The 18,933-nt window shown below is 35.2% G+C and overlaps 1 protein-coding gene across 2 annotated transcripts in view; it reads left to right on the forward strand.

Annotated features, from left to right (window-relative positions):
- DPYD (dihydropyrimidine dehydrogenase) overlaps positions 1-18,933 on the forward strand; it is an 831,093-nt gene that overhangs the window by 397,658 nt on the left and 414,502 nt on the right. For both annotated transcript variants that reach the window (XM_032302714.1, XM_032302713.1), the window contains exon 12: positions 8,316-8,500. In XM_032302714.1, coding sequence (XP_032158605.1) covers positions 8,316-8,500 — 185 coding nt within the window. The remainder of the gene's footprint in view (positions 1-8,315; positions 8,501-18,933) is intronic.

The raw sequence follows: 18,933 nt of genomic DNA on the forward strand, positions 1-18,933 counted from the left end.
TGTGGAAATATGATCTACAAGAAAAATAATCAAGACAGGACAATGTGAGTGCTGAATAAATGGAATGGACAACTATTATATTTTTCATCGAGTTCCTCTCTTACCAGTTTGTGCTAGATGCTGGGGAAGGAGCAGATATGGTCCCTAAACTCAAGGAATGGTGGAGGCAAAGTAACTAGAATGAAGTCACATAGTGGCTAGGTTAACAGAAAGTGGTTGTGGTTAACTTAACAAAGTAGAAAAGAAAAGTTTCCTTAGGAAGAGTTGACCTGAAGGCTATTATAAAGCTGGTCAAGATTAGAATTCTTCGCTGTCTCTCTATACCCACTCTGCTTCATTTTAATTACTCTGATGGCTCCTAGTTTTGAAACTTTAGAAGACTATTTTTTGGCCCATTCCTGGCTTCTTGTTCCTATACCAAAGGTCAATTGCAAGGAGGTTTTTGGAGTCAGAAATAACTGGATTCAAAAAAGAGCGTGCCACCCCTTGGCTATATTTAAGATGATAATACCTACCTTAAAGAATTGTTTGGTGCTCTAAATGAGACTATTATATGGGAATATACAGCATCATACCTGCCTCATACAAGGGATCAATAAATGTTCATTGCTTTTCTTAGTGTTCTTCATTAGGTGAAGAGATATAAATGAGATGTAAGAGGTAACTAGGAGAGTTTACTTTGCATGAATTGTCAGAATATGGTAACTGACTGGAGGTTGAAATCAATGGAGAGAAGAGTCAAAGATTATGCCAAGATTTTTAAGATTTATTTGTGTCCTTTGAGAAAGAATAGGAAAAAGGTGAAGAGTGATCGTGGAGTTAGGTGGAAAATCAGAAACTATGGTGTCTTTGAAGCCAAGCGAAGGGACATTTAAGAGGAGGAAGTGATCATCTGTTCAATGCTGCTAAGAAATGGAGGAAGGCAGTACCACCGTTAGGGTGAGACAAGTGAGGTGCCTACCTGCACTTGAGCCTGAAGTCCTGAGCCTGGGGACCTTCTTAAGTTTTATTCTTCAGGTGCCTTTCTCACCTCATCCTGGCCTGGTCCTGAAACAAGGTAGTCATTGAGGAGAGTCACTGGATGTGGCAACTAGAGCTAATTAATCATCTTAGTGAAAAGAGTTTTAGTGAAGTTTTGGGAGGCAAATGGAATGGTTTAAAAATAAAAAAATACTGTACATGTATGTACATGCTTATGAGAAATAATTCAGAGAGAGTGGCAAATAATAGAATATGTAATCTAGAGAGCAAAATGCCTACTAAGTAAGAGGAGAGGATCCTAGGGTTCATGTGGAGGAACTGACCTTTGATAAGAGGGAGAGTTCTGTAATTATTATAAATAAGAAGGAAGAAAAGGCACCTGGGTGTCTCAGTCAGTTAATCATCTACCTTTTGATTTCCATTCACGTCATGATCATAGGGTTGTGAGATCCAGCCTCACATTGAGCCCCATGTGGGGCTCTGTATCTGTGTTGGGCATGGAGCCTGCTTAAGATTCTCCCACTCCCTCTCCTTCTGCCCCTCTTCCCCACACGTGGCTCTCTTAAAAAAAAAATGAGAGAAAGAGTGGACACAGTTCCAGTAGGTTTATAGTTTGGACAATGGGCTCCCATATAACGGGTTCAGTGTTCTTTATGAAATATAAGAGAAGGCCTTCTTCTACAGTGAGGGCAAGGAAAAGGAGCTTGGTTGATCAGAAGTTTGAGGAGAAGAGAAAAGGTATAAATGGCTCTCACAATGAGTAAAAGATATGTGTGAAAGAGCAAGCTTACAAGCTTACTAGTATCAGTCATGAAATGGTGAAAGCCAGATGGAGAAGCTTGTAAACTGAGTTTTGGATGTAGTAATTGGAAGGGACAGTGCAGTGTCCACACTGGAATCTCGAATAGGCAGCTAAAAGAGCCAGGACAAAAGAGCTTGAAGTTGTGACTGAAGTCATTTTCGTAGAGATGATATTAAAAACACATGACTCAATCAGAGAAGAAGAATGATATACGGAGGAGCCCAAGCCCAAGATGGACAGTTTAAAGATAAGAAGAGCCTGAATAGAGTAGCATTGTGCAAATCAAAGAAAGAGATCAAAATGAATGTGGTATAAATATCTCATGCTACCGGAAGGCAGAGGGAGGAGGACTGAGGTCACAGAATTTAGGGACCATTGAAGATCATATTTCCATTAGAGGGACAGCCTGGAAGGAATAATTGGGTGGTGAAGAAGGTAGACAGTCAGGGGAAATGACTCTAAAATTAGGTAAAGGGGGAGGGTAGAATAAGAAAAGAGAACCATGTCAAAACTGAAGTTTTTCAAAATAGATGAGAGGAGAGTGGGAATATGGGAAATACAATATTCTAAAGAGAGTCAGAGATGTGTGAGGTCCTTGTGGAGTGAGAAGGTGCAGAATCAACGTTAACATCTGAGGGGTTTACAGTAGGACAATGATGAATCTTCACTGTGGGTTCCATTGCGTCTGTGAATGGACTGCATACTGATTCAAATACTTAGGCAGAAGGGAGACGTGAAGAAAAGCTCATGCACGCAGACTTGATATTGTGAGTAGAAGGCATTCTCTGGACCTCTCCCTTCCTTACCCCAGGTTATTTTATTGAAGCAGAACTCTGATATCCTGGCCCTGTAATTAGAATTCATTTGCTCTTGGTGAGATTTTGCTTTTAGCTCTGAATTACTGAGATTATCTCCTCAGCTGGCCTTTTTGTTTCATTGTGCTTTGGTCCTATTGGCTAATAGGTTATGCAAAATTAAACAACAAGCATATAGATGAATTCATCCATGTTTTCAAGATATCATTTTATTATAAATGCTGAAATTTTTTAGCCCCCCCATTGTTTTACAGCATTGCAAGCACTCCAAAGAATACTAATAATCCTTCTTCATTATGATTTCTGTTGTATTGTTTTATTGTTTATGCAGAATTAATTTATATTTATGTACTAAAATATAACATTCTTGACATCTTTTTATAAATACTGAGAAATATACTTGTCATATGCTCGTGGGTTTCTCTTCTATGTATATGACAGCACAGCTACATCAGTTTAATTGACCTTGGCAATCTGCATCTGCTAGTGATGTGTCCCTGAGGGACGGTTTCTGCAATTTTAAGCTGTGGCTTATTGAAGAACTTGTGTGTCACAATACAATTAAGTCTATATAAAAAAATCATTTCATGCATAACATTAAATTGACTAAAAGTTCTTATTTCAAAACCATTTCTTGTTTTAAAGCCACCTCAGAGTGTCTTTGTTTTTTAAATAAGCTCATTTGAACATAGTAGTAATTAAAGCAGAAAATTAACATAAATCTTGAATGTTTGGTATGAATTAAGGATGTTTTCGTTCTTTTTAAAGACTGCATAAAATTCCAAGCACCATATCACTTAACACATTTCTCTCCCATTTGCAGAATAATATAGGCTGTGAATAAGCATGTTTTAGGGTTCTTTTTCAAGTTCTTTTTCTGTTCAACTGTGGAGCCACTGGGACATATGCTGCAGCCTCCATCAAGATGCAACCTCATGGAAATCTGTGGGAAAAGTGCGCATATCATAACAGAAAATCCCTCTCCCCTCACTCCCGTTATTTTATAAACAAGGAAGAAAAAATACAATCCTTCTATTAATATTCATTTAACACTTCATAGGAAATGGCAAGCAGTTATTTGGTTTGCAAATGTAAATATACATTTTTCATCTACTTATGCTTTCACTCCTTCCAAGCTAGATAAAGTCAGAACAGAAGATGTGCTTCTGAGATTTATTTTCATTGTATTTCAAGTTAAATGTATCAGCAGAGATGTAAGGGAGCTGTGAGGAGTTCATAGAAGTATAGTTACAATGATGAGGAGGATGAAAGTCTTCCTCATAAGAAGCAGCTAAATAAATGAACTTCTTTCTGACAAATTATGCATAAAATACATATGGATTTTTTTTCACCGTATCCTCGATTTGAGTTCTAAATTGAATACTTTGAAGCTTACAAAATGTGGTTAGATATAGGAATTACTGTATCTCAAGAGTCATTGAAATCATGAAAGGTGTTATTTGGATTCGTAATCTGAGCCAAAGTTTCAATAAATTAATGGATTATCTCCCCCTTCCTTTATGTCTATTTTATTATAAATTTTGGAATTTATGTATATACAAATATACAGATGGATGCATATAGATCATATACTTAAATACAGAGCCCGCTGTGCCAACAGGGAAATTATCCTAGTCATTTGATGTTCAAGTTGTAATGAACAGTCATTCTTGCATTAGCTCCTTAATGCCACTGATAGAAAGCTTTTTTTTTTTTAACCTACTGTAGCATTTCTTTTACAGTCATATAAGTTGTCTATATTCTATTTTGCCAAAAATCCCTTGTAGATATAGACAAATCAACAAATGGATTTTTTTTTAAGATTTTATTTATTTATTTGACAGAGAGAGAGAAGATCACAGTAGGCAGAGAAGCAGGCAGAGAGAGAGGGGGAAGCAGGCTCCCCGCTGAGCAGAGAGCCTGATTCGAGGCTCCATCCCAGGACCCTGAGATCATGACCTGAGACAAAGGCAGAGGCTTAACCCGCTGAGCCTTTCAGGTGTCCCAATCAACATATGGATATTAAAGTGGAAACAAATGATCTCTATTTTGAGTGATGTAAGCTTTTCTGTAATGTATTAATAACATCATAACCTACTGCTTGACCTCATTGTTTTTTCTACTTATTTTTAAAATGAAACTATGGACATGCTAAACTTGAAGTCTTCTAAAAAGATTAGGGAGAAAATTGAGTAGAGAGTTTTTAAAAGGGGACTGAGATCATTTTCAATACAAGAGAAAAATCCTCTTCTTTTTTGGAACACAGTGTCAGAGAGTTGTTTAATTATTAGTGAGGTTAGCTGGATATTACAAATGATAAAATAATTAAAACAGTTAATATTCACATCCAAGATTTCAAGGATAAATGAATCAAATATTGAGGAAAGAGTATATTTTGAAAAGTAAACATAAGTATGTATGAATGTTTGAGACATAGACTCATACAATGCATACATCATGGAAAGACCCATGAATGGAATAGTGCTTTTGAATTCACAAATAAATGCTTCTAGGATGGCTTACGATGTTGGGGCCAAATATTTTAGGAAAAGCAAGATTTACATAATAAACTTACAGTAACATCTCCTGACTACTTATTGACCAAGTTAATGATGGAGCTCTAATATTAAAGTAAATCACACTATGTACATTTTTAAGTCACAAGGAATTATAACGCATATTACTTAACTTCCCTTTCATTCGGCAGGCATTTAGTCAGCACCTGGTGTGTATAATGCACTGTACTCAAGGGTTAATTCAAGTTTTGTGAGGACTGAAGTTTATTAATAATTTGAGGTCTCCTTTATTAAAAAAAAAAAAAAAGAAAGAAAAAGAATTACAAATTCAAATTTAGGCACAGGGCCTTAAAAGAGGACCATGCAAGTGAGAGACCCTGAAGCTTAAGCTTCAAAAACTTCACAGTATATATGTCTTTGACTGTAATAGCTGCTATGGGAAATCAAAGATAACTAAGGCATAATCCCTACCTTGCTCAAGCTTAGAGTGAAATCTGTGCTAACCTTCAAGGATATTCCTGTTTAAAAAAAAAAAAAAAGTGAAGAACATATATAAAAGGGCTTTGATCTCCTGGTGAAATAATTTTGGATTTCTTCTCATTTAAAAATCTTTATTTCAGTTCTCTATATAGAACAAAGGCATATCAAAGTCTTGGACAAATAAGGTCATTTCTTACAGGAGAATTATTTTTTATTCACTCTATCTCACATTATATAAACCATTCAATGGTGGTGTGTTCCAGTTACCATTATTATTGTAATAGGTTGAATTGATAAGCCGTGCTCACTATTGACTTTTTTGCAACTCAAGTAACTGTCAACAGATGGTAGTGATGATCTGTTATGCGATGGAGAACAAATGATAAAGGTATCTTTTCATGTGACCTTTAAAGACATTAGAAAGATCTTCTCAAAATGCCGTTCTACATTGAAAATAATTACATGAATATTTAATTTTACTCTCGACGAAAGGTGAAATCACATCAGAGATATAAACACTATCAGATTTTTATTTTTTTTTTTTTTATTTTTTTAAAGATTTTATTTATTTATTTGACAGAGAGAGATCACAAGAAGGCAGAGAGGCAGGCAGAGAGAGAGAGGAGGAAGCAGGCTCCCTGCTGAGCAGAGAGCCCGATGCGGGACTCGATCCCAGGACTCTGAGATCATGACCTGAGCCGAAGGCAGCGGCTTAACCCACTGAGCCACCCAGGCGCCCCACTATCAGATTTTTAAAATAAAAACCTGAGCACTATAACATTACCCCATCTGTTCATTCATTCATTCATTCATTCATGCATTCACTCATGCATTGACTTGAGTGTCTCCTATGCTGCAACTATTGTAGTAGGCTTTGTGGTACAGTGGCCAGCAGCATGGACACATTGCTATTCTCATGGAATCTACAGTCTTGTGGGGAGCAGATAATCAACAGTAATTCTGTAAATAGTTTTCTAAAATTCTAATATTCTGCAGATAGAAAACTATAAAGGTTTATTTTTATGTCTTGCTTTTCTATTGTTTAGAAGAAATGGTTTTAGGTATCAGAATTTTTTTTTTTTTATATTTGGTGGTTTTATTTTAAACTTGACTCATTAATTTATTTAAGAAATAACTTTTGTGTTCCAAAAATTTATAATCTATTTAAGTTGTTATATTCTCTTTTGAATGAAAGTAAAGAATAGCACCGAAAGTCTGTCCCAAGATGCTGTACTTAAAATTCATGACATGAATACCTGGAGAAAGCATTTAATCTGGAACACTGGCTCAGTTTGCTCCATTATAGATGGTGCTACTATCTTTATGCCCTTCTTCTTTTGATGAACCCTTTTGGTAACTTACATCTTTGACCTCTTCCAGTTATTAGAATTATGTGTGTACTCAAGGATATTCCTTTAGATATTTTTCTTAAAGGAACTCGAAATCTTTCTTGTCCCATAACACATTTAGATTCATTATAACATAACAAATAATTCAATTTTTTTTTTTTACAAAGCAATATTCACAAAGAACCAATGGTAGTGTGTGCGTTTGTTGATCTTTATAAAATAGAGTCTGATAGCTAATGTAGCTGTATTCTGGGTTCACTGAATTGCTTAACATTAGGTGCAAATAATTTGGTTAAAATGTAGAAGATTTTATAGCAGTAATGTCTATAATAGCCAAACTATGGAAAGAACCTAGGTGTCCATCAAAAGATGAATGGACAAAGAAGATGTGGTATATATACACAATGGAATACTATGCAGCCATCAAAAGAAATGAAATCTTGCCATTTGCAACGATGTGGATGGAACTAGAGGGTATCATGCTTAGCGAAATAAGTCAAGCAGAGAAAGACAACTATCATATGATCTCCCTGATATGAGGAAGTGGAGATGCAACATGGGGGGTTAAGAGGGTAGGAGAAGAATAAATGAAAGAAGCTGGGATTGGGAGGGAGACAAACCATAAGTGACTCTTAATCTCACAAAACAAACTGAGGGTTGCTGGGGGGAAGGGGGTTGGGAGAAGGAGGGTGGGGTTATAGACATTCGGGAGGATATGTGCTTTGGTGAGTGCTGTGAAGTGTGTAAACCTGGCGATTCACAGACCTGTACCCTTGGGGATAAAGATATATGTTTATAAAAATTTTAAAAAATTTTAAAAAAAAGTAGAAGATTTTGTCTTGTTTTATTTATAAAATTTCTTATTGTGAAGGGAAGAGACTGGCCATTGACCCAAATTCACAGTATAACTTTTACCTGTTACACACAGGAACAAGTTTAGGATTGTATGAGTAATATCATATTCATAAGAATAATGGTGTGGACAAAGAAATTTTTAGAAAATTCATTTTATGTTCATTTAAAGAGATTTAAATGGATTTTATACACATTAAAATATTTGAAAGGATGTGCTTCCCTTCTTTTTGGATCTGTACTTTTTAGACAATAAATACTAGATCTGACATATTGCCCAAATCTGTAATCTTTAAAATCTACATGTGAGGTATACTTTGAATTGATTAAGTCAGTATGCTTTAGATGTATTGTTAACTCAGGTATTTCATTAACTTTCCATTTTTATGGTTCATTAATAACAGTTGTTTGAATCCCGAGAACAATAATTAAGTCATAATTTTTCTTAATTTTCAAATTATTGTTACGCGATGCACAGATTAGTCATTGCCTCTTGTCTTTCTTTTTTTTTTTCTTCCAGTAAAAGAAGCCTTGAGCCCTCTAAAATTTAACAGATGGAATCTCCCAGAAGTAGATCCAGAAACTATGCAAACCAGTGAACCATGGGTGTTTGCAGGTGGTGATATTGTTGGTGTGGCTAATACTACAGTGGAATCAGTGAATGATGGAAAGCAAGCTTCTTGGTACATTCACAAATATATACAGGTGGGCATTTGTCATCACTTTTAGCCAATTTTTTCCAATGGATATATACTTCTTCATTTATTTTTGCTATGCATTCATATGAGAATTTGTATATGGTAGTATATGACATATACCTATACATATATTTACTTGGACAAAATTTTTTTAACATGGACTGGATAGCACAACCACTTAACTGATTGAAGATTCAGTGTGCATTTCTATAGGGAAATCCCATGAAGTTATTAGTTCTGCTGTGTTCAAAATATTTATCAATGACTTAAAGACATAGATAATACATTTATCAAATCTGAATGGTACACAATGTGATAGCAGATAAGATCTATATTCCTAATGATCTTACACAGTCCAGAAAACTATGTTGTCTATCCATTTGAATGAGATGGATTCCTATCCATTTCCCCAATTATATGCACCTAATTGAAAAGAAAACAAATATTTTATAAATTTTGATTGTAATTTTTTCACTCTTTAATCTTATGAAACAAATGCAGAATATAAAAATGATAAAATATAAAGTTGAACATACTCTTACAGTAACTGGGTGGTTATGGGGAAGAAAAAAGCCATAATTACAACATCTCAGTTGTCGACTTTTTGACAAAATGCTTTGTTTTCTTCTTGCTCTGTAATTGGATTAAATGTAGATATAGTGATCTCCTTTATACAAAATGTTTCTGGAAAGGTTTACTCTTATAAATACAATTCTTCTTTCTTTCCTATTTGGGAAAGACTCTATTCATAACATGCTGTCTGCCTCTCTTTCAATTTCTTTTGTTTGTTTCCCACACACTGACAAAATTCACTTTGCCTTTAATGTCTCCCTGAATATTTCTCTTCCTCTTTGCCATGACCATTTAGTCTTTACGGTTGTCCTCCTATCTTTTTTCTGTAACCTATGCAGGACTTCTTACTACCAGGTACAGCCTGGATTTGGTACTGATTGTATCATATTTTATATGTTCAATTCCCTGACCTAATCCCACCTCAGCCCAGCATCTCTGAGGAGTGGGGCTTGGGTTGTTGTGGTCCGGGTTGTAGCTGGTTTCTAAGGTCTCTAAAAATGGGTGTAACCAGCTTACAGGTCATGCATAGAGATAAAAATGTGATTAGGAAACAACATTGTGTGGAGATGACAAATCTAAAATTAAGAATGCTGTCCAAATCAGTCCTAAGTCCAAAGGGATGAGACTTAGGGGAAAAAGGGAAAAGGAATGCAGTTTTAACAGGCAGAAACCTGGGAACCCAAGAGAGCAAAAGCTGGTAGTAGCTTCTGCTCCAGTCTTTGTCACCTATATTTTGGAGAGTCTCCATAGCCTCCGAGATACACAGTGGAGAGGTTCAGCTGCCCAAGATGGACTCCTGATTTGGCTCCTCTTGCTCATTCTGTTGCAAAAATTATCACCCTGTTTTCTTTATTATTATTTTTTTAAGATTTTATTTATTTATTAGACAGAAGGAGATCACAAGTAGGCAGAGAGGCAGACAGGGGGTGGGGGTGGGGGGAGCAGTCTCCCCCCACTCTCCCCGAGCAGAGAGTCCGATAGGGGGCTTGATTCTGATAGCAGAGGCTTTAACCACTGAGACACCCAGGTGCCCCTCACCCTGTATTTCTCCTCATTTTACTCTTCTTGTCACAGCACTCTCAGTAGTCCAAGTTGTACCTCTGTATAACTCCCTCATCTGTATTTCCATCTCTGTTCTTCTGTGATCCAGCTGTCTGCTGATAATCTTCACTTGTGTGTCTCATTATATTTCAGATTTACTGGACATCACTTGGTTACCTACATTTCTACTTCATTGCTATTAAACTAAACATACTCTCCCAAATCTGTTCCACCTCCAATATTTAACATTTCTGATACCCAGCTTCAAAGCCTCTAAATCAGTGTTCATTATACATCTAATTACTGACTTCTAGATTACTTAAGACTAATACAGTTTTCAAATTCCATTTTGAAACCAAAATAGGCCTCACAGCTTTTTATTTTACTGTGTAATGGCATTAAAGCAAGCACTTGAATACATGAAATTATAACAAATACTCTATTATATATACAAGAAATAATAAAGTTTGATGAGAAAAGTAGAAAACAATACAATCTCAGAATAAGCTACTTCTTAAAATATAGATGAAAAATTTATACTAGTGTGTTTATGCATACATATTTTTCTCATTATAAGATAATACTGTTGTACACATCTTTACTTATGAACCATTTATTTAAATTTTATTCTCTTCTCTCTCTCTCTCATGTATACTCTTTCATATACTTACTTTAATTTGCTTGCTTTTTTGTGCTGAATACAATTTTTGGTTGACCATACATCTCACTTACCATTCTGTTAACTTCTTGAAGAAATGAGACTAGAATCAGGAGATAGGAGAAAAGGCCCTTGTGCGAGGCCAGATGATACCTAGTGAATGCATGAATTTAGTCTGCAAGAGTAAAAATGGTGGGAAGTCAGAGATACTGAACAGATCTGAAAAGTAAAATTGAATGAAGGACAGTGGAAAATGGCATGTGTTAATGCTTTTTCTAAAGATTTAAATCCATTTATAGCTTTTAGATTAAAGTACTTAGAGAATATTTACTATATTTGTGATGATTGTGATTTTGTCCTACTTCACAGTTATCATTCAAGAGGATTCCTAAGGGTGTTTTTCTTTTGACTTTACTTTTATCTTCTACATCCCTGAATCTAATAAATGTGTACTGAAAAAAAAAAAAAAAAAGAGAGAAATCATTTTATTTAGCTTCCACTTACTCATAAAAGGAAAGAAACAGAATTTTAGGTATGATGAAAAAGAAAAGTGTACATGCTTTAAAATACATATTGCTAGGAATGATAGTGTTTGAAATATAAAATTAAAAAAATTCCTGACCAGTAAGAGTTTTGGTTTTGGCTGAAAGCTTTGGACTTGTCAAACAAAGTATTGAATTGCATTTTAAAGATGGAGTAGAAATGGAAAGCAGGTAAAATCTCTGTCAAGTAAAATCAACACTTCCACCTTCCTGCCTGTTTGTTGCAAAGTGCTAAGCAGTGATAAGACTAAAAAGGAACATATAGACAAAGTGAAATTTTTCTCTCTCCACACTGTCATTAACTTAGCTCTGGCCTCTTTCGCCTCTTAAAATTGCCTCCACTTCTTCCGTTTTTCAAATCCAAGGAACCTATACTGCAGCCAGAGTCATCCTTCAGGAGTAAAAGTCTGATCCTCATTTTTTCATGTAAAACCTTTCAAAGGCTCCTCTTTGTACTCAAGATAAAACCTGATCTCCTGGGCTTGTGATGCTAACTTGCATTTCCCCTAGCACACCAAGACTTCTGAATCTGGGACTTCTCCCTACTCCCCTCATTTCTTTTGTTTCTATCCTACTTGTCCTTCAGGTCTTTCTTCCTCCTCCCCTTCCAAGAACATGTTCCTCCTGTGTGCTCTGTGGCACTCTGTTTCTCTGATGGAAGCCTGCTTACTGATCTGTCTTTGCAAAGCCAGCTGCCATGCTTGTGTATTGTTATGCCCTCAAAATAGTGTATTCATCTATATTTATTAAATAGGAAAAATATGTAGAATGAGATAATTCATTGTAAAGGAATTTAAAGAGGAGTTAAGAAAATGAATGAGTTTGTTATGTAAGTTCATTAACTGTAAATAAATAACGTTTCCTTCAAATGCAACATCCATTAAGAAAAAATTCATAATGCCTAAAGTGTATTCATGAGTGAAGGTTTATCACTGCTTGTCTTGTGTTTTACATTAGTTTTGGGGGAAATGGGACACTAGATAGTGTACTTTAAAAATGATTTAATACACACATTATAGTATTAATTCATGCATGCAATCACTGCAATTGGATATTTTGAATTTATTTGTAATACGCTTTTTCAGACTCATGTGATTATTTAAAGATACCCCGGTTGGGATTTTAGTAATTCCCATAGTTGTCTGAAGAGAGCTTCACTTAGATTTCATTAGTTAACTTGATCAGTTACCATTTATTGAGTACCAGCTGTTGAGCCCAAGATACTTGACTTTGGGAGAGTACTGAAGTGAATAAATGAGGAGAGGTAAAACACAGCAGTTAGAAATTTGGCCTCTGAATTAAACAGACCTGATTTCAAACTATGTGACTTGAGGGCTTACTTTGTCACTTCAGGACATGGTCTTTTCAAGGGTAAATAAACTATTTGTTAATAAATGAGCAATAATAATTAGAGATACTAAAATGGTATTAGAGAACATTTACAAAATAGGACATTTCGAAGGGAAAGCATAGTGTCGGATTTTAACAGACAAAGATTCAAAGAGGCTATTGCTGGTAATTATGAAAGCATTTTATTTAGTCATTTGTTACTTCATTCATATACATCGCCTGGCTATCCATGGAGTCATTCATGCATGGATTCATTCATTCATTCATTCAGTAAATAATTTTTTAAAAAATATTGCTTTCATCTTTAGATAGTACTAATCTGTAGGTTTACAAATGTGAATTAAAACATAAAACTTGCCATTAATAATCTCACAGTCTGGTAGAAAAGACAGTGGTATAAACATACATCTAATACAATATTATAAACTTGGTAATAAAAAATGTAAAGGCACAGGGTAGAATGAAAGAGATAATGATTGATTTTATCTGGATGTGGGTATCAATCAGGATGTGGAGTCAGCAAAGGCTTCACAAAATCCAGACACAAAGAGGGAGGATAAGAAAAACAGTGATTTGAATTGGTGGAACTTAAAGGGGCCTCCTGGCTAAGATTGTAGAGCTTGCTTACTGCCCAGGGGCACCCAGATAAGGGTACTAGCAGGCTGAAATCCTGACCAAGCTCCGCTCCCTGAACAGTGGTATCTTTTGTTGTGCCGCTTCAATTCAGAGGAGGGAGTGTCTTCTTGAATTGTCACAAAGGTGCTTTCTGCTTGTGCTATAAGACTTACACCTGTGCAGTGGCTTCTTTCAATTTCACCAAAAGGCATTCTGAATTTGTGCAGGCCCTGAACATAGAGAATATGTAGGAAAAATGGGAGAAAAGATCTGTGATTATACTGGGGTTAGGATATGATAAGAATACCTGGTTTAGGATTTTAATTTGGGGTGTATAATGAAGCAGAAATGTGATAGGAGTTGTTTGCATAAGAAGTGATAGGGTCATATCTTGTATTAATATAGAGAGAAACATTTTCCAATTTGTCAACATTTCTCTCCTTAAAATTCTTTATTTTATTTTATTATTTTTAAAAGATTTTATTTGAGGGGGAGAGAGAGAGAGAGAGAGAGTGAAAGAGAGCATGAGTGGATGGGGGCAGGGAAGAGGGAGACGCAGGTTCCCCACTGAGCAGGAATCCAGATGGATGTAGGCCTGGGTTTGATCCCAGGACCCTAAGATCATGTCCTGAGCTGAAGGCAGCTGCTTAACAGACTGAGCCACTGAGGCATCTTTAAAAATCTTTATTTAGTTGTGCTATTAAATGATTCAATATGACTTCACCATTGTTGTTTATATTACTATGATGTTAGTAGGAGTTGAGGCATATTTGAATTATTTTCTTCTGCTTGAATAAGAATTACTGAGTATCTAAAATGATTTTGAGTGTACCCAAAGAAAGAGTATGTAACTGAAAGAATGACTGTTGAATTCTATTGAATTTAAAATTTGTTGCACTTTCACTTGCATCTTTCCAGTGGATTTATTTATTTATTTAGCCGATGTGCATGTCTTTGTCTTTGTGTGCATGTTTGTATGCGTGGGTGCGTGTATGTGGACAGACAAAAAGTTCTGTACTAAGAAGAAAAGAAATTAACTACATGAACCCATCAACCTTTCTTCAAAAGTTGCTTTTTAGCAATGTGTAAATGCAAAGATTACCCATGTGACATAGAGAACAGACATATAATAAAATCGAAAGCTAATTTTACTACAACCAATAAATTCTGAAGTAGTCCAAGAGCAGAGATCAGTGTTGACTAGAATTATTGGAAAAGACTCATGAAAAAAAAGTGCTCCCTGATTTTTACCCTCCTTGGACATACCTGTTATATTTACTGTCATTGTAATAACAGCTACTATTTGTTTAGGTTCTGTTATATATTGTGTAGGTTTTGGTTACAATGGGTATCATTATCTTTATATTTTTATTTCCTTAAAGATTTAGTTTATTTATTTCACAGAGAGAGAGTGAGAGAGAGAGGGAGAGCCAGGGGAGGGAGGGGCAGAGGGAGAGAGAGAGAGAATCTCAAGCCGACTCCACCCTGAGCTTAGAGCACAACAGTGGGGCTGGATCTCCACCCTGTCATAATGAGCTGAGCCAAAATCAAGAGTTGGAAGCTTAACTGACTGAGCCACCCAGATACCCCCATGGGTATCCTTATCTTTATTTCATAGCTCTTAAAAATAAAGTCTCAATCGTTAAAGTAAACTGCTCTAGGTTAAGTATCCTCTTAGTATCAAAGCCAGGATTTGAACATACATATGTCTATTTGTTATTTTCCCTTGGATTGAACTACTTTCCTAATATTTTTCAACTCTGGTTTCTTGTTCTTGCTAATCATCTGCAGGCCTAGATATCTTCCCCCACAGTATGTGTTAAAATTTAAAAATAAAATAATGCATTAGAACTCTGCCTGAGAGTCCCTCTGTAGTTGAAATTGAAATCAGAAGATTGTGATTGGAGACTGTGGCTTATGTATAACTTAGTTCTGGTTAAAAATACACCTTAACCAGAATGATTAAGTGACTAGAAAAGTTCTAAGATTATTCCACATCTCCTAACTTCCAGGGAAATAAAATAGAGGGATAATTAGCTCAATTAATATAATTAAAGACCTAAATTTAATTGTTAATTGAGGATAAAGAAGAGGCACTTTAATTACATAGGTAAATCCAGACATTCATTAACAATAAGTTGGTTAAATCCAGAACATTCATTTAAAAAACAGAGGAATATAAAAAAGTGCTCTTAGTCTAGGAAACAAAAATCAATAATTAGTTGATTAATCTGAAAAAGTTAAAATGGGGAGTTACAAAAAGTATATACGTGTATATTAAGCATGTCATTTCATTTTAAAAACCATAGGTATGTTCTCCTCTTCATTTTTCTTAAAAGGAAAAAAAAGCAGAGCCAAGTTCTTTTTAATCTTATGGTTAGAGTTCTATCATGTTTCTTGTGTAAACCTGTTTATAACATGCTGCCTACAACTTCTGGTTTTGTTTTCTAAAGTGGAGCCATACTTTCAACAAACAAAGAGAAATTTCCTGGATTTTTGTAGGATTGCCTGTCAGTCATTTCATTTGTTTAACCCACATCTAATTTCATAGCAACTTCTTTTTTAGCAACTCACCTTTATCATAGCTTTTGAAAATATTCAATTTAGTTTTCACAGACTCAACCCCCTTTCTTTTCACATTCATAGAGCTCTTCAATGTATACAATTTTGATTTACATTTATAACCAACACAAATGGGGTGAGGACCATACAACTGATTCCGTAAGCACAGAACTCAAGTGGGAGGGTAGAAAGTTCATAGACACACAGGTACCCTCCTCATAACAGAGACTCAGCACTGCTTGTCCTTCCTTTGTACCTCACAGAGGAACAGGAGGGAAGATATTATTAGTCTAGTGAGTCTGTTAGGTGCAACCAGCTTGTTAAGCGAAACCATATGATGCCCAATGTCCTTCTGTACCAAAGACAAGTCTTAATACAAAATATATTTACAAAATGGTATATTGACAAAAATGTCAGTAATGTACCAAAATACAATTGTTTAGAAAATTGAGCACTTTGTTTTAGTATTAATGTAGAAACACATTTCGTCACAAAAAAGTAGAGGAAAATAGACTATGTGTTATCTCACTGTGCTATGTCCTCAATTAAGAGAAAACTTGTAAATGGAATATAGGCTAAATGCTTCTAAGTTCTGATCCTAGATAAGAAACTCCTTTTTTTTTGAAGTCGTCATGTTAGTTCTGAGAAGATGATCTTACCAACATGAGACATTTTGTCAAATAAAATTGGTCCAAGTATATGAAAATTATCATCTGTAAATCTGTGGATTTGATTACATCATTAGAGTATCCTCCATGTCATTATTCTGTGATTCAGAATTCTATTTTAAATTTACTATCTTTTAGATGCAACACTGAAACACCACAGTATTTATTACTAGTAGTGGAAGGGATCAAGTAAACTTACATGTTTCCGCAAGAGAAGCACTTGCAGTGTTAGTTAAATATTGAGGGGCAAAAGACAAGAGTTATTAATGGAAGGATAAATATGGAAAGGATAGGTAGGGATAGAAATTCAAATAAAGGAAAGGAATTATATAAGGAGTCTTCAAATATAGACAGGAAATGAAAAGGAAAAGAAGACCTCCTTTCTTTCAAGTAGAATTCTTTCTGTGAAATTCAAACAGGATGAGAAACCGCAGAGGATAGGAAAGGAGGCATTGGAACGTTAAACATATTTAAAAAAAAAAGTTTTGGTTGCTGTGTTTACAAGTGAGTTTAGGAGTCACTGAACTGAGGTTGAATGGTTACACAATACTGTTTATTCACTGCCACCATTTGAGGTCAGCTTTCACCAACAACAAAAAGTTACTTTTTTTTGCATTTTTTGTTTCATTTCAGTGGTTCTACTACATACATGAGTTTGCCTACCTGCATCTTCCCAAATGATAGTGTTTTTGTGTCTTCCTCAAAATTTATCCTTTATTAAACATGGTATATTCCTATAATAAGTATCCATGTTAAGGGTTTGATTATTTTGATACTGTTTCGATTATTTTAGTTATGAATCTGTGTTATTCTTTCCAACTTGTCATCCCCCTCAAAACAAATTCTTGTGGCAGAATTATCTTAGAACATATACTCAAGATATACACATAAATATTCCGCCATCTTACTGGGTCTAAAATGTCTTTCTTAACCCTGTAAGATCACAGAGCGCAAGTGTCTTTTAAGTTTTAGCTTTCTACAGTGTTTTCCAGCTCTACAGTGAAGCTTATATGATATTTTAATGAAGTTTGTAGTGAAGTTCACTAATAGTTAATGTGGTTCTACTGAGTTGTATATAGTGTATGGGTACATTTTGAAATAGGAGTTTGCAAAGTTCTTCAAAACTATTACAAATTCCTTGCATTGATGGCCTACTTTTCTCTTGCTTGAGGTTTTTGTGTGTTTTCTTTTGGTTCGATTGAGGCTCAAAAGAATCAGTAGTTGTTGAGGGGACTAGGTATCTCAGGGGATTGGTAATGAGATACAGAGCCTTTAACCTCTTGGTCACTAGTTCAAATCTGCCCCAGGTCAAGAGTGACAGAAAGTCATTATCATCTGATGGCAGTTCAATAGGCTATGTGAAATGAATTTGTGATTTCAGTACCTAGTGGAGGGAGATTCATGCCATAGTCTCACCATTGAGTGAGGACAAGATGGTGGTTGTGATTTTAGTCTGAAGAGAAAGGAGTCCAGTCATAGCTAAGTATTCCATTTTTTGGAGCTAAGACTTTTTTTTGGTGGATTTGTTGATGGAATGGCATAGGGAAGCGAAGCTTGCCCTTGTATTGGTTTGTGATCTGAGGCCATGAGGTGCACATCTCTAGGAATCCCTGTCTGTCATTGTTGCTGATGAGGTACAATTCGGCATCACTAAACTGACTTCTAAAAAGTTATTTCCATCCCAGATGCTGATTAATTCAAGACTGAAAGTGACATCATTCATGTCTCCTGTTTCTTTAGTGCCCTTCTGCATATACTTTTTAAATGTTTCATTTTTCCCTTTTAATCATATTATTAATTTTATCTACATTTGGACATACGACTGAACATTTAGAGAGGCCTATTCATTCTTGTCAATCTTTCACATGAGAAATACTGAGTTAACAAACAAGAATAGAAAATTGTAAGGACACTTTGAAGATGGGGAATTAAAAACTGAGCGCAGTGTGAAAGGATCATTGCTATAAAGCTAATTGAATTATGTGCGTTCATATCAATAAATGAAATCTTTCACCTTCTGCCACTTTTAGGGTTGAAGATTATGTGAGGGATTTTGTCTTTCTAATATCTTTCGTGAACAGTCAGGTTATTAAAACTTTTTGATATGGGGATCTCTTTTAAAGGAATTACCTTTCTAAAGAGGACAAAGGCATATGTTTATACTTGAAAGATTTTTAAGATCACAGCATTGTCTTCATAATAGAATATTTACATTTTTATTTTATAGCAGGTTCACTGATTTTCAAAAAGAGCCCACGTTGTTGGATTGTAAGGATTTTAAAGCTATCTCTGATAATTTTTTATATGCGAAAATCAAATCTAAAGAATGATAGCCTCTGTGTCTTATATTAAAGATTATTGCTCGGTACAAAGATGAGCATTTGCTGAAAATGTGACAGTCTGGGATTTTAGAAAATAAACTTGGAGGAAC

This window comes from Mustela erminea, chromosome 10 (genome assembly GCF_009829155.1).
Source record: "Mustela erminea isolate mMusErm1 chromosome 10, mMusErm1.Pri, whole genome shotgun sequence".
Classification (NCBI taxonomy): domain Eukaryota; kingdom Metazoa; phylum Chordata; class Mammalia; order Carnivora; family Mustelidae; genus Mustela; species Mustela erminea.